The sequence below is a fragment of the Haliotis cracherodii genome, unplaced genomic scaffold (genome assembly GCF_022045235.1).
Source record: "Haliotis cracherodii isolate W230 unplaced genomic scaffold, xgHalCrac1.p SCAF_7, whole genome shotgun sequence".
NCBI classification, from domain to species: Eukaryota; Metazoa; Mollusca; class Gastropoda; order Lepetellida; family Haliotidae; genus Haliotis; species Haliotis cracherodii.
Window position 1 is genome coordinate 1,507,459 of NW_027266330.1, and position 27,575 is coordinate 1,535,033.

Here is a 27,575-nt window from a genome sequence, read left to right on the forward strand (position 1 = left end):
TATTGCTGAGTGCGGCATAAAACATCAAAGAAACAATCTGCGTGGGACGTGGCGCGTTATAACAATAACAGACTGTCTGGTCGAGATTCGATTATTTACAGGCCGCCGTCATGGTACTGTAAAATTGCTGAGTGCGGCATAAAACAACAAAGAAACAATCTGCGTTGAACGTGGTGCGCTATAACAATAACAGACTGTCTGGTCGAGATTCGATTATTTACAGGCCGCCGTCATGGTACTGTAAAATTGCTAAGTGCGGCATAAAACAACAAAGAGATAAATCTGCGTGGTGACGTGGCGCGTTATAACAATAACAGGCTGTCTGGTCGAGATTCGATTATTTACAGGCCGCCGTCATGGTGCTGTTATATTCCTAAGTGCGGCATTAAACAACAAATAAACAATCGTTGTGCGACGTTTCGCTAGAAACAATTAATGGGTTTTCCAGATTCGATTATTTACAGGTCGCCGTCAAATTGCTGCGGCGTTAAGCAACACGTACTGAGACTTTCGATCATTACAAGCTAAATACAATATAAACATCCACGGGCAACATTTAAGAAAATAAACAATCCCCAATAACCTTCAGCCACATCGGGCTTTCTTCTCACATTACGCTGACACTTCGTGATATAACTCACTCACTCACTATGACCTCCAGCAATAAAGGTATTAGTGTTTTTCATGAAACATATATTCGGCTTTCCTACAACTTTCATAGAGCAGTGTTGCTTGCAGTACAGTTACGAGTATTTAAGTCATTAGTATTGACCTTTAGTGTATTTATCCCTGTTAATGTAAAGGATAAACAACATATCTAATTGACAGATAGACGAATGTTAGTCCTCAAGTGGCGATATATATGTCATGACTGTTCTTGGATCAGCTCCGACGTGTGTGTAGGAACGGTTATCTGTCCCAGAACCGTCAGATGTACCATCACCAGCTTCAGTATCACTATGTCCAACTACAATGTCTGCATCCCTGGCGTCAGTGGCTTCATCTCCGGCTTCAGTGGCTTCATCTCCGGCTTCAGTGCCTTCATCTCCGGCTTCAGTGCCCTTTTCTCCGGTTTCAGTGCCTTCATCTCCGGCTTCAGTGCCCTTTTCTCCGGCTTCAGTGCCTTCATCTTCGGCTCCCGGAAGGTAATCCGCTAAAACATACATTGCAGCATCACTGGAATCACTTGATTTTCCGAAGTTCTGATTCCGTATCTCGTCCCCCAATTCTGCTTCAACGTCTGTGATTTCCCAATAGCAATGTAATACCTGGTACTTCGCGGCATCCGCCTGCTCACAGACAGTGTTGCGTGTACCGGTGTCAACTTGGCTTGTCCTGTTTGAACAGAAAAGATGAAATATATCTATAAGGAATGCAATGATTTGTTTTGTTTGTTGTTTTGATTGCCGCACTCAGCAATATTCCAGCTATATGACCGACATTCTAAAGCCCCCTATTCAGAAGCAACTTTCGGTACACATGTTTATTTTCAAGATAGTCACCGTAGTATCAGTGATGATAGTACCAACTTAGTTACTGAAAGTATAACTGATAGTGATAATGGACTGAATGTTGTTCGTCTCGCGAGTCTTAATGTATGTGGTCGACTTGACTTGACTCCGAATTTGGAAATTTTATTCACGCTAATGATATAATAGCCCTTCAAGAAACGAAATTGGATGTATTGGATGATCTGCAAATTGAAGGCTATAAACTGTATTTGCAACACAGAACAGATCCAGGGAGAAGATCAGGAGGTATTGGCTTTGCCGTAGAGGATCATTATTGTAAATACATCACTCAAGTTGAAGAGGTAAATGATTGCTGTATATGGTTTAAATTATCAAGATCCAGTGATGCGTATTTAGGAGTGGTGTATCCGCCCCCAGAAGGGTCAAAATTCTGTTCTGACGACATGTTTTATCAACTAGAACGTTCAATACTGTCAATGTTCTCTGCTTCTGAATATGTTACACTATTGGGTGATTTTAATGGTAGAACAAGAAACCTAAGCGATTATACTATGTTTGATAAACACATGCTTGAAGAAGTAGAAATGGATATAGATGACCTGACAAATGTCTACGACCCTGAATCATTGTTAGACGACTTTAACATCCCCCGTGTCAGGTTACAAGTGACTCCTGCACTGTTAATCATCGTAAAAAAATGATTGACATTTTTAAAACTTTAAATCTATTTATATGCAACGGCCGCCTCGGTAAAGACAAGTCTACCGGAGCCGTTACGTGTAAAGATAAGAGGGTTGTTGACTATGTACTTGAAACACGAAATCAGCACCCAACTAAGGAGAAAAGCTAAAGTTTCTCCAAAAGATTTCTGGAAAATATTAAACGGGACAGACAAGACTAATGATGGACCTATCCCGGATGTAGACAGATTTTACGAATTTGTTAAGGACATCAATTCTACCAGATATGATGGTGATGATGAGTTGATAGACGTTACTGAATCAGATAATTATGACATTACTGTACTGAATAAAGTTATATCATCAGAAGAAATAAAAGAGGGAATTAGATCTTTGAAACGAAATAAAGCCTGTGGGTTAGATTTGATAGATAATAGTTATTTGATTAACGCATTTGAGTTGTTACTGCCCCTACTCACATCACTATTCAATCTTGTATTCACCACGGGTATACTCCCCAATGCATGGTCAACTGGTATTATTAAGCCTATATACAAGAGAAAGGGTGACCCGTTAGACCCCGCTTCTTATCGACCTATCACAATACTGAGTCGTCTTGGTAAGCTATTTACTGGTATTTTAAACACTAGATTAACTAACTATTTACATGTGAATAACATGTTATCGCTAGCCCAGGCTGGATTTCGAAAGGGAGTTTCTACAATTGACAATATTTTTGTTTTGAATATGCTAATAAATATACTAAAAAATAATAAAGAAAAATTATATTGTGTACTCACTGATTTTTTCAAAAGTTTTTGATAATGTCTGGAGGATGGGTCTCGGTTCAAAATAGTTAAATTCTAGAATTACGGGTAAATTTTTAACATTAGTTAAAAACATGTATAGTGACATTAGTTCATGTGTTCAAATAGGCAAACACACTTCTAACTTCTCCCCAAGTTACACTGGAGTTCGCCAGGGAGAAAATTTATCCCCTAGTATTTTCAATATTCCTTAACGACCTCGAACCGTGGTTGATAGAAAACTGTTGTCAAGGTGTCAAGTTAACGCTGTCAGAGGAAAAATTTACTCGAGCTCTCTGTGTACAGCTCCTGTTACTGCTGTACGCTGATGACATAGTTCTATTTGGTACCGATCCTGGATCTCTACGAACGTCTTTAAACTCCCTCTTATTATACTGTCGAAAATGGAAACTAACGGTTAACATATCTAAAACTAAAGTTGTTGTTTTTGGCATTAGTACTACAAAGAGAAAACTCGCCCCCTTCATTTTCGACAATAAAGAATTATAAACGGTAGACTTCTAATATTATTTAGGAAAATAAAATACAATAAAAATAGGAAATTTGGACTTGCCATCAAAACTTTAATCGAGAATGCCACAAAATGTATGTACTGTCTCCTGAAGAAAGCCCGAAATATGAATCTCCCACTCGATTGTATTATTAAAACATTTGATGTTATGGTGTTACCAATCTTACTGGACGGCGCCGAAGTGTGGGGATTTATACGTTTGAATATGGTTGAAAAAGTTCATTTAAAATTCCTTAAATTAGCGGCTGGTTTGAAATTATCAACTCCTTCTTTTATGGTCTATGTCGAATGAGGCATTCCCCTTATTATTAGAGTATCTAAGAGAATTATAGAATCTTTGGCATGGAAATATTATACGATCTCAACAAAATAAGTTTTCGACTCTAATATATGAATCCATAAGGATGAATGCTAACGTAAACTTGGTTATGTAATCTAGAATGTCTATTAAGCTCCTGTGGCTTGACCCAAGTATATGATATGCCATGTAATTTCAACACCAAGTAGCTAGTCTCGTCTGTGGAAAGAATATTGACCGATATTGTCGAGTTCAAAAGGTTTCTATTATAAATATCTTAAAGAAATGCCATTATGTGAAAACTATCTCTATCTACCTAAATCTGTTTATTACCCGCTCTTAAAATTCCGCACAAATGACTCAATTTACCTGTCGAGACTGGCCGCTGGAATAATGTACCCAGAGAACAACGTCTATGTTCACTCTGTAACTACCCAGCAATAGCAGATGAATTCCATTATATATTTCGATGTCAAGCTTTTGATAACAAAAGACTTGCACTTATTCCTAGAAGATATTTAACTTGGTCAAATGTGTTTTTATTAAAAAGCCTATTTTCAACGATCAAACTAAACGAGCTAAAAATCAAAATATGTAGTATTTGTATTTACCACTTTGAATGCTAAATCTAAATGCACACAGCCGTCTTGATGTACATATCATATTTATCTCTGTACTTTATGTATGCTCTTGTACCACCGTCGGTGGTCTACGGAGAATAAAGAATCTGAATCTGAAACCGAGGTTTGTACATAATCAAGTCTGACAAAACAGTGATTGACATCATGACCAACCAACCAAGTCAACACGCCTGATCACGCGATCGCTTTAGTTGCATCACACGACAAGCATCGGTTGCCAAAGACACAATGTCACAGAGTCAATGGAACAATCACATTTCCCATTCTGTTGATAAAATGTTGGTTGGTTGGTTGGTTGTTTTACGCCTCACTCAGCAATATTCCAGCTATGTGAGGCGGTCTGTAAAAAAATCGAGTCTGGATCATGTAATATATCATAAAAAGAAAGTCTTTGAACCTTTATAATGTAATTTGAGCAAACAGTTATGATGTCAGGAAAATATTAATTAATAACTATCATTAATCTCAGTTGATAATATCCCACTATTCAAAAATCAATTAAACATTTATCAAATAATTCTATTTCTTTTCAAAAACGAGAATTAAATGAGCAATGGTATTATAAAAAAAGATCCTTTAAAGATGTTGAATGAAAATAGTAATCCCTTGTGTGAGAAAAAATAAACACAGTCAAGCAATACATGCTTGACTGTGATTCTCTCATCACAAGGGACACAGAGCGGAGGATCCTCAGCTTTTAAAAGATACTCACTCAAGGGTATGTCAACTATGGCCAATACGACATAGTCGCAAAACAGCTTCGTCATGTCTCGAATGGCAACCCAAGTAGGTATAACCTAGGGTTGGTTGTATAGCATGAAGTCTGTTTATACCTACTTGAGTGTTCCACTTCTTTTGCATTAGATCTTTGATGTAGCATCTAAGTATTGGCTTGCAATCACTCTATGGTAAAAGAAGTAGAGTTACTTATTTGTTGAGTGCTGCCTTTGCAGCAGTATCAGCCATAGTGTTACCAGCAATTTCAACATGACTGGGCAACCAGCAAAAGACGATGTCGTATTTATTCAATTCTAAAATATCAAGAATCAGCGGATGGTCGGAAGAACAATTATGTATTGCCCGAATGCAAAACAAGGAATCAGAAAAGATTATGAACTGTTGAGATGATTGATTTTGAATGTAGCCCAATGCTTTAAGAATAGCATTGGCCTCAGCTGTGAAAATAGAACTGTTACATGGTATTCCCGAAGATACCAGTTTAGATCCAATGACAGTGGCACTTGCAACTGCACCACCAGCCTTGGAAACCATCGGTAAAAATAGAGCCATTTGAATCATATTTTGACTTGAGTTGGGTATCTTGTTGATAGACCAGTTGGTTTGTGTCAGCTTTTTTAGGGTAGTTAGTGTTAGGTCTACCTCCGGTGTGACTTGTTGCCACGGAGGTGTAGACAATAACAGGGAAGGTGAGATATTAGAAAGATCAATATTAGCTCCCATAATATGTGGCTTAATTCAAGTTCAAGTTCAAGAGATTTTATTGTACTTGAGACCTCCGGCCCATATACAAAACAAGAGTACGAAGAGATAATAACCGTGAGTACAACTGCTGCATACAATACATATGTGGAGACAGTGTTACAAAGTGTATGTATACAATTATTTTACGAAGTGACTTCACGATACTATAAGATTCTTGCGCCGAGAAAGTGCATGATGAACAAAAAGTGCTAACCTTAGAATTGTTTTTCTATCATTAGAATTCAACAGAGATTTACATGAATACACAATTGATATATGCAGGTATTTCTGTGGAAGATATACTTCCCTTAAATCAGTATAAACAGTACAAACGAGCAGTATATGAAGTTCATCCTCTATACAAGTTTGACAGAAAAGACACAATCTCATTGGCTTCGGTATAGAACGATGTCGTCCAATGTTAACCATTATTTCAGACAATCCGAGACGGAATCTTGAAAATGTTATTACATTTAAATACAAATCAGGTTCAAATAACGATTTAAAAGATCTATACATGACCTATCTTGAACTGTTTTCAAGTGTCGATCTCCAGCCTGCTGAAACATATCTATTTCTATGAAATCATCTTCAAAAATCCTGTGTTTTACCGACACCTTTATACAACCACACATAACCGAAACCGTGATAGCATGTAACGAATATTTGATGCCCATGTTGTGTACCCATGATTGTCCAGATTAAGTAGCATTTAGTATGCTTTTCTAGGCAGGCGGTCTTCGTGCATTTCTAGAATTTTAAACCAGTATTCTAAACAACGAATAATTGCATTAATGTAGTTCGGACATCTTCCACATTCGCCATAAACCATGCAGTTTGGAGTGTTTATTCCTGTCTTCAAAAACTTTTTACATGTATTTTCTCTATTTTTGGTTCATAGTTTATAAAACTCCAAAGGTCTGAGCCGTATAAAAGGATGGCTTTATTTGGCCATCAAATAGCTTAAAATACACTCTAGGTGGAAAAGGTTCTAATATATATACAGCGGTAAGTAACATGACCATTCCTTTCTTGGCCCTTACAGCTAAACTGTGGACAGTGTTTTCCTAAATTCAAAGTCTTATTAAATGAAATACCCAGGTATTTATATTCATCTGCAAGACTAACTGGGGTGTTTTTGTAAAACCAATTTTCGGACGTAGCGAGTTGACCACCTCTTCTAAACGCAACCACATACGTTTTATCTAGGTTTACTGTAAGTTTCCATTCATCTGTAAACTTTTCTAAGATATTCAGCTGGCTTAATTCTGAACCCCAGAGGTGGAACAAGTTTTGGTTTTGATTAAAATAATGTTCATGCATGGGATTAAACACACGGATTTGAGTGTAATTTAGTCACATATTGCAATGCCGTTTAATTCGACGTTGTTTGAGAGATGGCTCTTCAGCCTCTACATATAATATAAGCTGTCAACTGATGATGTTCTAAAGGTTCCAAGACAAAGTCTTAGGCTTTGATGATATAGTGCATCTAATAATAGTAAGTTGCTTTTACAGGCTCCGCCATAAATGATGGAGCTATAATTGGGTTTTGAACGGATAAGAGAACGATATAAATGAAGGAGGATTGGCTGAACCCCTCCCCGTTTTGAATGAGAAACGACTTTCAACAAGTCACTTACCTTCAGACATTTAGTCTTTAGATGTTTTATGTATGGTGAAACTGTTAAATGATCATCAAAAATAACACCCAAGAACTTGGCTTCATTAACAACTTTAATACGAAAAATCCTGCCCAAAAAGTTCAGGGTCCTTAATCGGTTTATATTTGCGGCCAATACAGTTTGTCTTGGCTTTGGATAATAAAAACTCATTCTCCAGTGACCATTTCAGAATTGTATTGATACATAATTGTAGCTGTCTCTCAATAGTGAGCATATGTTTACCACGGCCAGATATATTAAAATCATCCGCGAAAAGTGACCCATCTGCTGAATCACTAATACTTTTTGAGTGAGTGAGTGAGTTGGGTTTAACGTTGCTTTTAACATTATTCCAGTTATATCACGGTGTGTCAGCTTAATGTGGGAGGAAAGCTCGAAGTGATGCAGGTCTCTGACGTTTAGCAGTTCGATGAAACCCACGAGCACAGGTATGGTGCTGACAAATCTAGAAACATAATCGGGGCGAACCGGGATTCTAACCCACAATCATAGGTTTCTGGCGTGCCCAAGGGACGCAACTCTGCACAGCGAAGCGGCGCCTTAGATGACTGGGCTACCCGTGCCCCCTATAACCTTTGAAAGACTATTGACTGTAATACTAAATTAAGAAACAGATAAAATACTTCCTTGTGAGACACCCTGATCCTGATTATAATTGTCAGACAGTGTTAAACCCACTCGGCCTGCCTGATACAAACTGTGATATATAATGTGGCAAGCAGCCTCTCAGACCAAAATCGTTTCAATCCTTTAAAATGCCTTGATTCAAATCGAAAAATATTGACACTGCATGCTGTTTGTTGACAATTGCATTTTTCACAAAATATTCTAATCGTACTAAATGATCAATAGTACTTCGATTTTTTTCTGAAACCAACATTGAATATTTTTCATTAGATTATTGGTTTCTAAGTACCAAACTACTCCATTATAATTTGAACCCGTGAAAATCCAGGGTTGACTAGGTCTTCAGCAACCATGCTTGATGTAAAAGGCGAATATGCTTGTCGTAAGAGGCGACAAACGGGATCGGGTGGTCAGGCTTGCTGACTTGGCTGATGCATGTCATCGATCTCCACTGCGTGGATCGATGCTCATGATATTAATCACTAGATTGTCTGGTCCAGACTCGATTATTTACAGACCGCCGTCATGTAGCTGGAATATTGCGGAGGGCGGCATTAAAAAACAAATAAACAATCGGTGTGCGGTGTTGCGCGTAGTAACAATTAATGGGTTAAACAACAAACCAGCCTCTGTATCATGAGCTTGCCCGAGGGAAGTGTGTAGCTTAGGAAAATACTTCATTATACTCTTCCTTGTTATCAGAGTTAAAATTAATATTTTTCTTTTCCTGTTGTTGCTGATATTTTCTAAATTGAGGGACATAATTAGACGAGGACGAATGTTGAACCAAATTTCACCAAGTTTATTGGCAATATATGATTCATCCAATAATAACTGATCATCTTCCTTGAGATGGTGAACAGAAGATTTTTATCCTTTGCCTTGGATTTTTTTATCATGTTACAGACCTTGGACATAAGAGTGTGGGAATTGATTTTGGAGACACAGTTGATCCAAGATTGATGCTTATTTTGCTTATAAGCCTGCCTGGCCTTTGCATTTGTAATTGTTACTTGGTCAAAATTATGAACTGTAGGATGTCGGCGGAAGTAATTTCCCACTTTCTCCCTACACTTCCGTGCCTGCTTGCATTCGTTACTAAACCACGGTTTGCGAATATGAGGATTTGCTGAGGACTTAGGAATGGTATGATCCGTTATTTCATTGAGTTCATCCGATAACAGTTGAATTGGATTTTCAATATTTTTAAAATGGTCAGGGGTTAATTGTGCAGTACATATTATTTCATACAATGACCAATTGGCCTTCGTAAAATTCCATCTGGATAAAGAGTAAACAGGATTCGGGTTTAAAGAATGGTGGGAAAGTGATTGCTTCCACAATGGTAATCATGGACCGATGGAAGCATAGTGGATGGAGGAACATACAAGGAACACAGAGTAATGACAAATAGAAGATAAATACTATGTGTGTGTCTATTTCCGGGATTTTTCGAGTATTTGCATCTTTGGAATTCATCTAGATATTGTAAACCTATTGTTTTATTTAGAAAAAAAACATGCGCACTCTTTAACACCTCGTACTTACTCGGTAGTGAGGCGTCAACATCGAACGTTCTGTTGTTGCTATGGTGATTGTGATTTTGGTAATTAACGTACACCGGTAATGAGATGCAAATACCATCACGTATATTTCAGCTGAGATACCAACATCCTTGAATTCCTCATACATATTAGAATCAAATGCCAAATGGTCTTTGTCAACAATACAAATTGTCTAGATGTAATGAAGCAAAATAAATGAGGCGTGAAAACTAACGCTGAAAAAACTGCCCTTGTTGGAAATGTAAACAAAGCCATTCGACTATTCGTTGAGTACATTGGCTCTAGATCTGCATTTTCAGAATATACACGGGAAGAGAATCGTAGGAAGAATTAGGGAATTAAACATATATACGTTGCAATAATTTGATATTTTCAACAGAACTTGTCGAAGTTCCCGTCCTGTGTGACGCCATAACTGACGCAAAATCACGCACAACGACAACGGTGTTTATCAGAATTTCTGACTATTTTCGTTGGTTTCAATGAAAAATACAACAACAAAAAAACAGTACAAAAATCGTCTGAATGGTTCTGATTACTTACATGTCACATTTATGTATATACGAACCCTGAATCAACGAAAGTCCCCTCGTAAAATCCCGTGCACTGTTGACAGTCAACACGCCGTTTTGTAAAATTCGGTCACCGGTAGTGATGTCAAACTTCAACATATTTGTTGCACATATTTGGTAATTTCTCTGAGGTCAAGGTCCTTGAATGAAAGTACACACGATCATTGTTAACTGCTTTTTACTGTTTCATGATGTAGATCTTGCATATCTTTTGAACATTTTTTTCACACAATTAATTTCACATTGTATATATTTATCAATGTTCAATACGATATCATACGTAGATTTAGGCCACAACATATATGAACGTTTGATAATCTACTGTTTGTTTGATCAATATTCACATATGAAGTTGATAAGTTTATAGTGTCGTATACGATATTTCTTTAATTTGAACAAGTGTACACGTGACAGGTACATTTACATTTCATCTTGTATGTATTTCTAGGGAGTGTAAAAGTCAATATTATAAGTTCATTTAAATAGTGTCCATGAATAGCCGTTTCATTTTATTTTATAACTAAAACTGACGATATAACTTAACCAAGATCGATATTATTTTTCGTTAAATAATATGCACACATTTCTTGAAGAATTGGCTTGGTCTTGGATTTTTTTTTATGCCGTTTGATATACAGAACAGTGATATCTGAGGATTCGCCAGGTGCACGTTAGTCGCTATGGTGATTGTGATTTTGGTAATTATTTCATTATATTTTTTTTAATTAAAGATTTAAAATCCCAATAATTCCCATGAATAGAGAAAATCAAAATATTTGTTATGAATGTTAATTTTGTATTTCAATTTGCGTCCATAGTTAATTAGTATGCAAAAAATTGTGAGTAATTATGTATTCCTACACAGTGATTCGGTCGCTTGCTTGGAATGCAAATCATATTTTCACCCTTTGACATTTGGTCATGTGACCCAAATTAGCCAATCACAACACAGAACACACTTTCTATAGGTTTACAATGCTCAATGTTAAACGAACAACATGTGAATTGATAGATGTGAATTGATAGAAAAGTGGCTGTGAACCACGCCCTGTCTCAACAAGACAGACGACCCTCCAGTTGCTTTGTCGCCTGGGGGAAAATATGAATGATGGCAATTATACTGCCTAATATCAAATTTGTCAGTACTTTTAAGATATTTTTCCTGATGACATAAAGCAGACGGTTTAAAATCCTGCATCAATAATTGAATGTCATTAAAAATATTTCTAAGTCCTCTGCAATTGCATTGGATTAGGTTATTTGATTGAGTCACGGGGGCGCACCAAGGGACCCTAACGTGATCGTGAGGAGGTAGTACCTCATTAGGTTGTTTTTTCGTTTTGCCTTTTCCTTTCCTTTTAAGAGTGTTGAATAGCTTTCCAGGCTCGCTCGTATGCTGAATATCAGTGTCAGATGATGATGTGGATGTACCTTTGTTGTTACTCATGTATGCAATTTTAAGTGGTTGATCAGAGTGGACCCAAGTAAGGTCTGTCTGACATGTAAAAATTGATAAAGGAAGCTAGGGAACAACCAGTGTTCGTGCTTCATGATATGTTATGTTATTTGTGAGTTTAATTGTAAGGACTTAAGGTTTTAAGATCCAAACAGGGCAAGATTTTGAAGAGGCCATGTGATGACCATCACAATTTTTACACTTAAGGTCCTCGCTGCAGTCTGAGCTGTCATGGCTCCCACTACATCGTTGACAAACTGGGGATCTAGTGCAAGATGTTGATCCATTGCAAAACTTTTAGCATTTGAAGCATCGGAGTGGAAAGGGGATATGCACCTCCACTGCAATATTCATGTTGCCAACTTTGATAGATGTAGGAAGATTAGTTCATGAACAGGTTATCAGAGAGGTGTTTGAACATCATCTCCATCTTGCTTCCTGGTAAATCCTTTTCCTAATTCCGGAACAATCTCTTGCTCTGACATGGCAGACCGACAATGGGTCCAGTCATGTACAATGCAATGCTCAGACACAGCAACCTCAAAATTGGCCAACAATTTGACAGATAGTAGATTGAGAGCTTTCTGTCACTTTGCGGGATGGTCGGTTAGCCTAGTGGTTAAAGCGTTCACTTGTCACGTCGAAGACCCGGGTTCGATTCCCGACATGGGTACAATGTGTGAGGCCCATATCTGGTGTCCCCCGCCGTGATATTGCTTGAATATTGCTAAAAGCGGCGTAAAACCATACTCACTCACAAACTCACTCTGTCACTTTGCGTATTGATTCTGAAGGGAACCCGGACGTTGACGAGTCATTATGAAAACATTTGGCCCATGGCTTGATCCTACATTAAAGAAACGTTCTGCTTTAACATGTTTACAATAACAAATTAGTTACAAGCAAACATACAGCGACCTACCATTGACAGGGGGATATCTCAGTCTATGTTCCTCACTTTAAAATTGTAAAAGGAGAAACACTTGGAGGTATTTGAGCCACGCATGCGCCGTGATGAGGACAAACGGTTATATTTTTTTTAAATCTGCTCTCTCCACAAGTGGGAATGTGAATACTTAAAGCATATTTCGTGACAGAAACCCTGATTATAGTAGTTGTTTAAATGACATTCTATGTATTTACAATGATTTATCACAATCCTGCCTAATAATGATATTTTAATAGATTCGCAATACCAGATGGATCACAGGGATGGAGTGGGTATGCTGGTACATTGCCGCAACATCTGATGTACTTTATCTGTGTAAGAAGGCTGTGTTTACTCATATACACTCATTCCACAAATGAATATTGAATGCTAATTGCTAAAATAAAAACATGGGCACGGAAATACCTTCTGAAGTGAGGGTGACCCAAGCTATAGCAAACGAAACATTCCGAAACACATTGATACCCATCACTGTTCCTAAACCGAATTTCGGAATCCTTAAAAGGATGGAGGAATCAGTCGAACAAACTGTAAGATGAGCCACATCCGCCCTCATTGACAAGATTGAAAACGAAAACTCAGTTACCAACATACTGATGTTATTGACAGAGAGATGAACAGTGAAGAGAAGAGAAACGTAAATTACTGCAACAACCTGCCGAATGTGAATCGATGTGGTCGCATCACCAAACAAATTAGCATTTTCCAGCAAATCAGAGTAGACGTGCTCTCTTTAGTCATATATGAATAAGTGCAAACCACGTAACACTCACTTATATATGTAACGCCCTGAATACCCGACTCAAGGACGACTGTTCTGACCAATGCTATAATGACCTTTCTATAAAAAGGCCACAAAGGACATTTAAAGTGACAAAATATTCAATATTTATACGAAATCTCGACTATATCTGAATCCATTATGAGAATGAGTTGATCAATCACTATCAAATAGTGATGGCACCAGGCGATCTCTAAAAATGGTAAGAGTATCCCACACAACCGGTGGCACCTGTCACAAACAAAAACAAAAAAACTTGCACAATCAAGTCAATTGTTCACCTGACAAAAACGCGAAAACGAAAGGCAATAGGGAATTGCAATGTTTGTCACTGATGCGTAAAATTTGGAAAGGTCCTCCACATGTCCACCATCAAACGGTTTGACACGTAATACTAACTCACTCCTGTTTTTAAGGCCCGAACAACACGAACACAATGCCACCATACCGACCTTTGAAAACACGGGCCTTTGCGGAGACAGACACAGCAGACGGAAGTCGCAACCAGAACGAAAAGGACGACTGCACACACAACCGACGTCAGTGTAGTTGTGCTGATATGACGCCACGTCGGAAAACCTGACAAGCAAAATATGCAAATGATGATTAGTCTCGTAATAACTGCTAATTATTGTTTGTTGTGAAATAAAGTCAATAATGTCATGTATACATCGTTGTGGGCGAATAATTGTCAGGTTTTCCAGATCACCTCGTGTCATTATCATTTGACAGTGGTTCATGAAAACATGCTAATGGTATGTTCAGGATGCTTTCAGTAGAGTTTTCTCATGATTATGGGATGGGTTTTTGTTTACACACCAACTTGAAAACATACACAGATATGGAGTAAACAGACACATTAAACTTCTTTTCATTTTGAATTACCATTAACCCATAAATATTTATTAATAATGAAAGTAAATACTCACTGGTGTTGTGATAGCCTGAAGAGCATCCCGGTGGAGAGCAATCCCATTTACAGTTAAGCTCACGTCCTACTCCTGAACCGTTTACAGAGTCGCAAGTGACGCAGTTCTCACGACATGGTTCACAGGCTGAACCGAAATGCTGAGGTTTACAGCCTTCAGCACAAGAGCCTGCAGCATTACATCTTTGATGTCGGCATCCAGGATTACAAGGAGAAGAACACGTCGGCCCGAACCAGCCATCCACACAACCATGGAGACACTCGGCAGTGTGTTTCTGACATCCACCTGGACAATTGTCTGACGTCATACCAGGAAATGAAAGGCATTTCTGGACTGACTTAGGGCGGCATGTTTTATTGCAAGTCTCGCCACAGAAATCCCCGTAGAAGCCAGGAACACATTCACAGCTGGACTCACAGGATCCTACACAGTTCTCACACGACTTCTCGCAGTTCACTCCATGATGTGTTGGATCGCACTCGTCACATACTCCTGTCATCCTGTTGCAGGTTCTGCAGTGACTGGGGCACGTCTTGCATCCCGCTCCGTAGAAGGAATCTCTACATGCGGCAAAACAAGCCCCACCCAGCTGGCAGTATTCCCCATCACATCCCCCTTGGCACAGGGTACAGTTGACTACCTGGTCACATGGTCTGTCACAGCTTGTGCCGTGGAATCCTGGTACACAGCCATGAGTACACTTGCCTATACCCTTTCTCTCAACTAGTGTACAGGTCGTGTATCTGCATTTGTTGCTGCATGGCGAGCTGCATTTTAATCCAAAGTATCCCTTGTCACATTGTTGTAAGCAGTTGCCCGTCGTGTCGCAGTCTGAACAATGCTGGCCCTCTGTACATCCCGCACCTGTCAAACACAAGTGGTATAGGAACTGGTGATATAGGAACTATTGATATATCCTTTCTGAACATTTCAAATTAACACGTCCGATGACTTAGACAGACATGCAGACAATGGGCTGGACAGTAGCCTGAGACAATAGATTCTACATGAAAGAGCATTGTTCAACACTCACAGGTAGAGTGCATGTGATTTTGAAAACTTACTTCAAGTGAGGTTAGATGGTGGCACGTGGAGGCACCTCTTACCTTGTGTGGAATCAGCCATGCAGATCGTAATTATGATCCAAAGCAATGCCATGGTGCACCTGAAAAACAAAATATAAACAAATAAATATAACATATGCTCATTACAACTAATTTATATTGAATGAAATACGACCATGACTGTATGTGTCCCCAGTGAGCCAGCTAACAGGTTGAGGCAGCTCCCGCTCTGTCGACATGAAATAATACACTTACTTTAACTTGGCAGCTGTTTCTTATTGCCGAGTAGTTCACGGCCGCCTCCGTTCCATGTGTATCTCGCAATGTCGGTGTTTCAATGGTTTGCTCCTCTTATACGTGTTCATGTTTTCAGTTTCGACTTCCAGCTGTCGAGACATGTCGTGTGAGAGGTCTGGTCATCTGAGTGGATCATATCTTGTTCAGCGGGGTAGGCAGAACAAATATGCCAGTTCATTACGACATAAATAAATTCTATGTAATTCCAGCTAATTATGAGGGAAAAAGTTTTTGTGTTCGTAATTCCATGATTTAAAAAAACGAAACGAAACAACAGGCAACGCTAACTGAACTACCTTCAGCAGTCTACTTATCGATTTATTTGTAATCATGTGAATCCTACGGAGGAATTCCGGCTGGGATAAGTATATTGGTGCCTAAGTATGTTATTGCAACGGAAGTCATTCACAAATGTCAGGTTATATTGTAAGAAAAGATTTTTATACATGTAAAAAGGGTTTTACAACTATATAGTGAGTGATAAATGTTAAAATGCATGACAGAATGCATCTCTAGCAAGGGTTAAAATGACAAAGAATACAGACATTTTGATTTCTAGGATTGGAAAATTGGGACATGCTCGATGAGATGACAGTGTCTTCATTTGATCACGCGACCTGAACTAATGACTTTCTCTTACACGTTCATTAGCTATCATAAAGTGTGTAACATTTGTATACCAACATTAATATTTCCTGGCCAAAAACACACGTATCATAGCTATCTGCGCAGTATCCCAATCACGTTTAGAATCTTAAACTGAAACAAATTTGTCATTAAAAATACTCGAATGTCAAGTTTCATTACATCAAGCTTGTAGCTCATGTTTTAAATCATTTAAGATAAGTTTGATCTATGCATATTGAACATCAAAATCAACATACTGAACAACCATCCTTCAGATACTTTTGGATAAGGAAGAAGAGAGTGAAATATTGAATACCATACAAATGGGTAATTTATTCCATACTCAGTTTCGCTGCTTTTATATTTATTTTCATTTTCCTTAAATAATGACACTAGCGTATGTTAAAATTGCAAATTGCCTTTCAGTGTGTGAACTTGTTTTCACTAAGGATGGAATAACTTAGTAACACTATGAGATGACGCATCTATAGAGAATGTTATTCAAAATGATGGCAGTTTCCAAAATAAATATGAAACAATTTTAATTAACTGCCTTTCAAAATGTGTAGACAACTGCTTGCATATGATTCAAATAGAGCATACTTATATCATCACGCCAGTTGTACTTAACACGCATACCCTTGCTATTTAAACGAAGTATCTAGCTTATCCATAATTTTGTTATTTATTTCAATGTTCACTCTTCTTTGAAGCCTTATTGACGTGCAGTGAATGGGCTGAAGATCAATTCCTCGTTAAGCTGGAGAGGTTCAGAGTGGACAGGTTCAGAGTGGACAGATTCAAAGGGCACAGGTTCAGAGGGGACAGGTTCAAAAGGGACAGGTTCAGAGTGGACAGGTTCAGAGTGGACAGGTTCAAAGGGGACAGGTTCAGAGTGGACAGGTTCAGAGGGGACAGGTTCAAAGGGTATAGGTTCAGAGTGGACAGGTTCAGAGTGGACAGGTTCAGTGTGGACAGGTTCAGAGGGGACAGGTTCAGAGTGGAAAGGTTCAGAGGGGACAGGTTCACAATGGACAGGTTCAGAGTGGACAAGTTCAGTGTGGACAGGTTCAGAGTGGACAGGTTCAGAGGAGACAGGTTCAGAGTGGACAGGTTCAGAGTGGACAGGTTCAGAGTGGACAGGTTCAGAGGAGACAGGTTCAGAGTGGACAGGTTCAGAGTGGACAAGTTCAGTGTGGACAGGTTCAGAGTGGACAGGTTCAGAGGAGACAGGTTCAGAGTGGACAGGTTCAGAGTGGACAGGTTCAGAGTGGACAGGTTCAGAGGAGACAGGTTCAGAGTGGACAGGTTCAGAGTGGACAGGTTCAGAGGAGACAGGTTCAGAGTGGACAGGGTAAGAGGGGAGAGGTTCAGAGGGGACAGGTTCACAATGGACAGGTTCAGTGTGGACAAGTTCAGTGTGGAAAGGTTCAGAGGGGACAGGTTCAGAGTGGACAAGTTCAGAGTGGACAGGTTCAGAGGAGACAGGTTCAGAGTGGACAGGTTCAGAGTGGACAAGTTCAGTGTGGACAGGTTCAGAGTGGACAGGTTCAGAGGAGACAGGTTCAGAGTGGACAGGTTCAGAGTGGACAGGTTCAGAGTGGACAGGTTCAGAGGAGACAGGTTCAGAGTGGACAGGTTCAGAGTGGACAGGTTCAGAGGAGACAGGTTCAGAGTGGACAGGGTAAGAGGGGAGAGGTTCAGAGTGGACAGGTTCAGAGGAGACAGGTTCAGAGTGGACAAGTTCAGTGTGGACAGGTTCAGAGGGGACAGGTTCAGAGTGGACAAGTTCAGAGTGGACAGGTTCAGAGGAGACAGGTTCAGAGTGGACAGGTTCAGAGTGGACAGGTTCAGAGTGGACAGGTTCAGAGGAGACAGGTTCAGAGTGGACAGATTCAAAGGGGACAGGTTCAGTGTGGACAGGTTCAGAGTGGACAGGTTCAGAGTGGACAGGTTCAGAGTGGACAGGTTCAGAGTGGACAAGTTCAGAGTGGACAGGTTTAGAGTGGGGAAGTGTCATAGTTTGGGTGGTAATTTCAGGATCGAACATGAAAACTGTTCGGTTTTGCGGTGAGATTCTGGCCCCAACGGTTGTTCCATTCTTGGCTCAGCGAACTTACGTCATATTTCACACGGCTCAGACTAAAGTCCGTGTCTGAACCAAAGATCCGGGCAGGTGTCATGAAAATACCATGCGAAAGTTGAACCTAAAGTATTAAAACAATACAAAGATACAAGTGTTTTTTTACCTTTGCCATTAACGTCCGCTTCATAAAAAAAAAACTTTTAAATTTAGAATGGATATTCAACCATGAATATGGGAAATATTCGGTTCTGATTGGTCAATCAGAGGTTGTCAAATCCGAATAAACTCCCTTTGATTGAAAGGCCGATTTGACAGCCGCCTCTAGGCGGGTGCTCATATATTTAGAATAGTACTTTTTTTACAGTCTTTGTCGGTAGTCATAGTTAAATAATTATATGTACAATTAAAGGCTACAAAATGCAAAGTGGCCGTCACTTCAATATACATTTATATATGACGGAACGTCACAATGAATGAGTGAGTTAGTATCGTCATACGCCGCTTTTAGCAATATTCCAGCAATATTCATGGCGGGGGAAACCAGAAATGGGCTTCTCACATTGTACCCATGTTGGGAATCCAACCCGTGTCTTCGCATTAACCACTCGGCTACCCACCGCCCCACAGCGTCACAATGGGCGACATGATGTCATAATAGTGACGTGCGGTGTGGAACGAAACCTGTGCAAGTCTTGTTTACTTTTCTTTAGGGGTGCCCCCCTCATGTGCTTGTTTTGAGAAAATTTATCCACTCTTCAAAAAAAAAGAAACGCACAGATAGTATGTAGTTCATTGAACCTGACTACACAAAAAATCCGGTATATATATTGGATATACATTGTTTTTACATTTCTACAAAAATGTAATGGAGGAAAACAGTAAAGCAAAATGCACGTGCAAGTTATGGCATTCGTAACTCGTTGTAGTGGCTATAAAAAGGCAAGCATAAACCAATAATTTGTCATTCAATTGTCAATATTTGTCAAGTTCGACAATGCCGAGACTCAGCGCTACCGATCGGAACATCGCCATTTGACGTATCCAAAGAGGGGAATCGCAGTCTTCTGTTGCACCCCACTTTAACGTCCACCACAGCACCATTTGCTGCCTTTTGGACCGATCCACACAGTTCAATTCCATTGCAGACCGTCCGAGAACCTGCCGACCTAGATCTACCACTCCTGCACAGGAGCGTTACATTCGACTCTTCCACCTACGTCATCGCAATACCACAGCTACGGGGACTGCAGAACGCATCCCTGGTTTGAGGAAGATTTTGGACCAGACTGTCAGGAACCATCTTCGCGAGGCTGGAATCTGACCCAGAAGTCCAGTTATCGTCCCTGTTTTGCAACAGATCTTGCCTCACATTGTGTACGTGAATTCGATCAATTCGTTGGCGGTAGTATAATGGTGTGGCGGGCCATATCCAACACCACTTGATCTGACTTGTGGTCCAGGGAGATTTGACAGCAAATCGCTACATGAATCAAATTCTTCAACCTCACCTTCTTCCAATCATTGACTGCCAGAGGGAGCTGTTTCAACAGGACAACGCTCCACCGCACACAGCTGGAGTCACGGTAGACTACCCTCATAATGCCAACATCAACGCCCTGCCCTGGCCGTCGAGATCTCCAGATCTCAACCCAATCGAACACCTCTGGGATGAACTCGATCGACGTGTACGTCAACGTCAGAGCACGCTGCAGACACTCCCACAACTGGCCAACGCGTTACAAGCAGAGTGGCGCAGTATTCCGCAGGACAGAATTCGAACACTTTTCCAGTCAGTGCCGAGGAGATGCAGAGCCGTAATTGCTGCCCAGGGTCATCACACGAGATACTGAGTTCAGCGCCATCCTTTGGCCCTATGTGACATCACAATGAAAAGTTTTTAATGCCTTTGACTATTGAGCTCCAAAATTACATATTTGTATGTATGATATTAAATGAGATATATCGACTTTATTAGGTACGAAATATTTACTAAAAATCTACCTGTGCGTTTCTATTTTTGAAGTGTGTATGTCCTTGAATATGTTGTTTCAACATCAAGGAGGCGGTTACGATATTTACAGATTAGCTGGTTGGTTGGTTGTTGTTTAACGCCGCACTCAGCAATATTCGAGCTATATGACGGCGGTCTGTAAATAATCGAGTCTGGACCAGACAATCCATGGCCAGTGATTGACATCATGAGCATCGATAATCAGATGTGACTGGAGACAAATATCACCACTATTGTATCTGTAAATCAGTTCTAGTCTTGTTGATGGTAGGCTACTTCCCTCAGCTGTGAGAGCAAGAAATCGATTAGTCCTTATAAACTGAATCAGTTTGAGATAAACTCCAAAAGGATAATCTATTTCATGTTTGTCGTAACGAGTACAACATGCTTGTCAATGCTAAGCTAGATTTTCCTGTTTACCAAATTTACTATTACAACTCAACTATTTTCAACATGCTATGCAACTCAACTTTCCTAAAGGAAAGGCGGAAGACGATAGTTGAATGTGTTTCGTAAAGACAACATATGACCTCGATCAATAACACATTTTCTTGTTTTCTTTTTCCTGAAATAACCACACATATTTGCCACTTGTGAATACAACTACCTTTGATTACAAATGAACAAAATAAATATAAACATCAGTGTCACCATTTCGTCCATGAACACGTGTTGCATTCAGTAAATTGTAATATTTTCAAACAAATTCCCAATTCGGGATACTTTTATGTACATTGTATGTATTTGGACCTCAATAACGTTTAAGTTGTGCTTAGGTTTTAGTGGAGCTTGTATCAATGTACCGACGGAAGAAGACATCGTTGCCACAGAATCCCCTATTGAATCTTTCCTTTACATATGTATGTCAGTAGAAGAGTGAGTGAGTATGGTTTTACGCCGCTTGGCTCTCAGTATGGGATCGAAATGAAATCCGAGCGATTGAGATCAACCGAATGGGTGACATGATTACCAGCCGTTGTATCAGCGCTGAATAATGAAGTTACAAGATTAATAGGGAAGAAACCATCGGATGCTATTAAAATGAAATCCGTGACTTCCGAATCTTCAGCACCGAGGTGAGGCAAAGAACAAAAACTTCCCGAAAGAGTAAGGGTAAGATATTTATACTAGCCCGGTGAACTTGAAGGAGGCCTACGTCGCGCAACCGATCCCATATGCTCCCTTAAGACGTATAACATTAGTCGATTGGTTATGAAAGAAGGAGAGCCTATTCTTTATTATCTTCAAGATGGACCGGGTAGGGCATTTGTACGAGAAGATTTGTTCATAGTTCCCGACGGTACGGTATTACCACCATAACCATAAGCATAGGTAGTTACACCATCATTATCAATCCATCTCTTTGTATCTAAGGGGGATAATGATGTCTTGTTCATTCTTAATCCATATATCCTATGATCGTAACTTCTTAAAGAGTTCATCTCGTGTTTGAACGTTCTACCGTTGAATAATGATTCTTTATACTGTTCGTGTTTGATATGCTATTTTACAACATACTTCTTAACGCCCTTGGCTTTTCTTATCTCTCCATTATCGGACTTCTTTATAGAATACATCTTAGGTCTTAATCCTACATACTCCGCTATAGGAGTCCCAGCACATTCATCCTTCATCTTACCTAACACCTTTTTATTTACAACGCTGTGCAGTGGATTATCTTTAGGGTAATCGCTCGTGTCGTACATATCTATTTTTTCTGCCATATCTTTATACACATCCTCGGTTTGTATTTCCATCAACAAAGAATCTGTGTCGGTATATAACACCTCGCATCTATCGCCGTATTGCTTCTTAAGTTCGTTGTAATAAAAGTCATACATTAAGTGTTTTGACAAGTCGAGAATACTCATACCGACGTACACCGGTCTGTTGAATTTTATATTACTCTTCTGCATATGCAACGCGGCTAAGTCGTTATCGAATATCTTGCTTCTGTTAAAAGCCGGACTGGCTATAAGTTTCCTGAGTCTTTCTTCCTCATTAGATCTGACTAATTTAACATCAACATGCTTCCTTAGATTCTCCATAGTTTTACCGAATACCGAGTTATTCATGAGCTTATATAGATTCTTTTCGAAATCGCTGGTGGCTATCTTTCTTAAATCTGTGTTCAGCCTTATATAGGGCTCCATCCAAAGGCTTTGATCAAACTTTAGAACTCTGTGTATTTTCTTAAGTTTCATACCTAACGATACATACAACTGGAGATTTCTGTAGTGAACTATATATATTGTCTTATCCATCAAATTTGGTACGAGTTTTTCTACGTTAGCTAACCTACTATTACCCATCAATGAACGTTGATATTCCGACATCCAGTCTTTATTAACCATTAATCTTTCGGGAGCTAGCGGATAACTGTTATGGTCTTTATGTAACGAACTTGGATATTCCAAGTCAACTTCTAGTATGTACCCTTTATTCTCATCATTATTATTATTGATATCATTCACATTGACCCATTCAAAACCACCCGTGGGTAAGGGTTGACTCATAGCCCATCCGTACAAATTGTTAGCGTCGAGATATAATATGTGTGTGTCGGGTTTACTCGGATCATATCCTTCCACTAATTTATTATTAGCCTTAGAATACCTTTTCGCTGCCATCGATATACCCCCTCTTAATCCTTTCTCAATAAACAAGTGCATATCGTAATCTGTGAGTAATTTTAGTTCTACGCCGGTCTTCTTCAACAATGCATCCCACGATAGTCCGGGATTGGAATAGTACCATGCCGGGTCCAAGCCGTATTGTTTTAAACACGTCTTTCTAAATATCTCGAATATATCGGCGAGTAACAGTACATTGGTTTTTAAGTACAGATCGTGATAATCACCTAAATTCTTACAACCTAATTTATCCCAGACCGTCAGAGCGTGTTCATAATCGGCATCTGTTATTCTAGATTCTGTTAAGTTACTATTGAATGATTCGAGGGGTGGTAATTCAGTTTCTTCCAATCTAGACCAATCATCCATATATTCGTAAGGATATACACCTTTTCTCAGCAACAAATGACGAGTTATCTTATCGGTATATTGATTTGTTATCGCGAAGTCATCGGGATTGTTTGCATTAGCTAAATTGTCCAGGGAAGATAACAGAAACTGTACGGAGTCTATGAATCTAAGCCCATTACTTTGCTTTATTCTAGATTTCCCATCCTTGTCCCTATAATGTATAGGTTTAGTCAACGAGAACGATATGTATTTTTCCATATTGTTAGGAATGCACGTTAAACCGCCGTCGGTCTTTGAGATAGCTTGCATAATGAGATGTGAATCATATCCTCTAAGGTTATGAAACACAACGGGGATGGGTATTGTTTGAGAATTCATTTTTAGTTTCAAGTTACACTCGTTAAGCGCAGCCTCGATAATTACCCGTGACGTGACAATGATCTCTTACGGAATCCCCATCTAGAGGTTTATTACAAACGTGACAACTCGTTGACTTCTTGTGGGCCCTCCAATCATCTATCGTCATACGCATGGGTTTCTTACACGATAATTTTTCCCTGATTATTCTCTCTTCATTTTGTAAATATTCTAGGAACTTTCCCGCTGCATCGGGACCTCTGTAAATCACGGGAGTGTTTGTTTTCCCATCATACCTTACAACTATTTATCCAAACCCACAAGGAATATGTTCTTGAGTTTTGTACGTAAAACTACTATCATTATTATGGTTGGTATTTTCTATGGGTTTGATAAGCGCTTCGAAGTCGGCGTAAATTACGTACGGTACTGGCATTTGATTACAATAAGGTTCAAATTTTAATATATTTTTTCCCTCTTTAGGCATATCGATCCTGATAGCATTCTGTCCAACACCTCTACAGTCTTCTTTATGCGCTTCTAATAGATCTTGTCTGCTGTACCCATGCAGGCATCTTTCGCAGAAATATTTCTTTTCCTTATGTTTTGTTTGATCGTATAGCACCCTGTTTAAACTCTTTATCCACGTATAATGATATTTACCATCTTTTTTGATCAGAAATGGATTGATTCTGGGAATATGTTCCGGAGCGGAGCTTATCCTGTGTACAACAATTCCTTTAGAATGTCCGAAAACATTTATAGCTAAATTATTTTGCTTTTCCACCTTATCAATTTGTGATATTGGTGTAGGTTCGTCTATACCATCGAAGTTGAGTCCATCGTTTTGGGGATAGCTAGAAGGTCTATCCGGATTTTTGTCTACGGGGAACAATGCAGATCTTATCATCATTCTTAAACAATCATCGGATTTATTTTTTACGTTAATTATGGCTTTTTTCTTCTTATTATACGGGGGTAAATCTATATAAGATCCACCTTTGAAGGGCATATAATTCGCTATATCTAAATATAAACTATCGATTCTATCCACACCCCAACCCGAACCTCTATTAGTCCAACGTTCTAAAGTTTCCTGTATCCTCTGAATTGATGTATCTAATGATGCGTCTATAGTATCGGATTCGGTTATAACTTCTTGATTGCTACGGAAATATGGTTCGGTATATTCGACGCTATCATCTGCGTTACTTTTACTCAATGACATTTTAATCGTCAGCTGGTGTTTTATACTATGTAAATGATCTAACTCCTCATTAATTTTACTCGATATGATGGGCTTAATATGGTTAACATCCATGTTGGAATTAATATCCATCTTCCAACCTCTTAGATATTTACCAACGCCGGTGGATGTGGGTACAAATATCAATTCTTGTTGTTTATTCTCAACATCATCATCAACATCATTATTATTATCTAGTAAAGCGATCAATTCAGCTCTTCTCATTCGAGAATAACCTCTCAGCCCACTGTTTCTCGCTCGAACTTTGAGTTCTCTAACAGTCTGTGGTCTGTTGTATTCCAAACCGAGTAAGGTAATCAATTCAGCTTTCCTCATACGAGAATATCCACGTAGACCACGTTGCTTTGCCATAGCCTTCAACTCTCTGACAAAAACCATAGTGGTTGAATGGTATATGCAAAATGAAACAAATGTCTAATTGGTTGTTTTCATATATCTAAATACGTATTCTCCCCAACCTATTCCTCTCATTGATGTAATCTCTCTTCCTAGCATAAATAATCTGATTCCTGACCCTATCAGCACCGTGTTTCTTACATAAACAATAACGACCTTTGACCCCTATCCCGCATTCAGAACACGTATAGTTAATGTGTCCACGCTTGATGTAATAATTGTGTATACCGCAGTAAATTTCAACACAGCGTCTGTTACATAGAGTCGTCTTCCCCATGAGTGTAAACTTGCAGTTATTCATGGTATATACATCTATCATATCATTTGTCCAAATGCAAATCACATCTATATATGCTATTTATAGATCGTGCATAGCCACAGCTGTGGTTATTTATGAGTAGCTATTGTATAGCTGAAAATCAATAGAGCAGTCAATCCCATAATCACAAATGTGACCTCTCGGTCTTTCTGAGCCTCTGACGGTGTATAAAACTGACTCATTGTTGGTCTAGGTATTGGGTCGAGTTTTTTCCCATAAACGAGGTAGTATTCATGCATGGCGGATTCAACATCCTTAAACGTTTGAATTGAATGTCCTTCCTTAAGCAGTTGTTCATGAATAAAGTCTAATTTCTTTATTCTCTGCCGCGCATATTGTGACTGGGCTACTTGATATTGTTCTATGTCATTTACGCTCCTCTTCAACTTCTTTAGCGTTTGATTCCCTCATACTGGAAAATAAATAATTACTCCCCGAAAAAGCTAGAGCATTAAAAACAGCTCCACCGACCATCATCGCAATTGTTGCCATATAATATAAAATATTCAAATGTTTAATTACTTCATTATGTCTTCTGGGATAAGTCCTTGTTTGATGAGCATATCCTTCGTTGCCATTGCTAATCCAATATCCAGAACCATCATACCTATATCAAATCCATTAAAATCTAGCTTGGGAGGTGTGGCTTTAGTAATTATTTTAGCCATACGGGCATAGCCAATGGCCAAGCCGGTGACCACCCCATAATGACATTTTACCGTCTGTAACTGGAGTAGTCATGCTTCTTATAGCATTATATGAGGACTAACCTCTAATTGAACTTCTTGTTGCGGCGGGGGTGACGTTTCCTCTTCTCCGGTCTTATAAAAGAACCATGCAGCCGCTATACCAGCAACTCCTACTAGTGCCCATGTTTTAATCGGATTTGAATTATTTATTAATTTTGCTTTGCGCGCCAGCCCTCCCTTTCTTCCTGCGGCTATTTTCAAAGGATTCTTAGTAACTCTGGGTTGTTTTTTTGTTTTCGCATTCACATTTGGTGCATCCTCATTCACATCCTCATTCACTTGTTGTTCCGTTTCCGCAATCTGTTGTGGTTGCGCAATCTGTTGTGGTGTCTCTGTTGAGTCTCCATTATTTATTTGAACTTCGTTCTTTATATTATTAAGTGGGCACATATGTTTAAATTGACAATACCTAGCCGTTATTAAAGCTGTGGTGAACGGAGCTAAGAACATTCCGAATCTATGATAAAACTCACAGCTCACTGAGCTTATAGCGTGTTCGATGAATGGGTCTTTCTCTAGAGATTCGCATAAATACATGCGATGTTCTGCCGGGATGGGGAGAAACGTACTAGCTACGACTGTGTATAGTTGTAATATAGACGACCCTATCGTTTTAGTCATGGTAGCTCCCAGTCGAGACTCGTAACGCGAGTACAGTTTTTTAATCTCTTCGTCGGTCATGTTATCAATTTTTTCGATGGTATAATTTTCTCCCAAATATTGGAAACATTTTCCACCTGCTACCAAAGCCGCTAGTCTTTCTCTATGTTTATCTGTAACTACTTCAGCATCAGATTCTTTGAGCATTTGTTCGATGAGTTCGTCGCATTCCATAATGTAATACCTAAGGAGATATTTAAGTCTAACATAATATAATATGACGTATCCAATACATCCCGTAATAATGAACTGTTGCGAAAGAATGATGATTTTGAACCACTTT

At 39.2% G+C, this 27,575-nt stretch overlaps 1 protein-coding gene and 1 pseudogene across 1 annotated transcript; one reads left to right on the top strand and one right to left on the bottom strand.

Moving 5' to 3' along the window:
* Window positions 1-839: 839 nt before the first annotated feature.
* On the bottom strand, window positions 840-15,937 carry LOC139447895 (multiple epidermal growth factor-like domains protein 10; annotated as a pseudogene).
* On the top strand, window positions 15,936-19,817 carry LOC139447896 (apical junction molecule ajm-1-like). Its single transcript, XM_071229374.1, has 3 exons — window positions 15,936-15,987; window positions 17,177-18,468; window positions 19,695-19,817. The coding sequence occupies exons 1-3, from the start codon at window positions 15,936-15,938 to the stop codon at window positions 19,815-19,817; spliced, it is 1,467 nt and encodes a 488-aa protein (XP_071085475.1).
* Window positions 19,818-27,575: the final 7,758 nt, after the last annotated feature.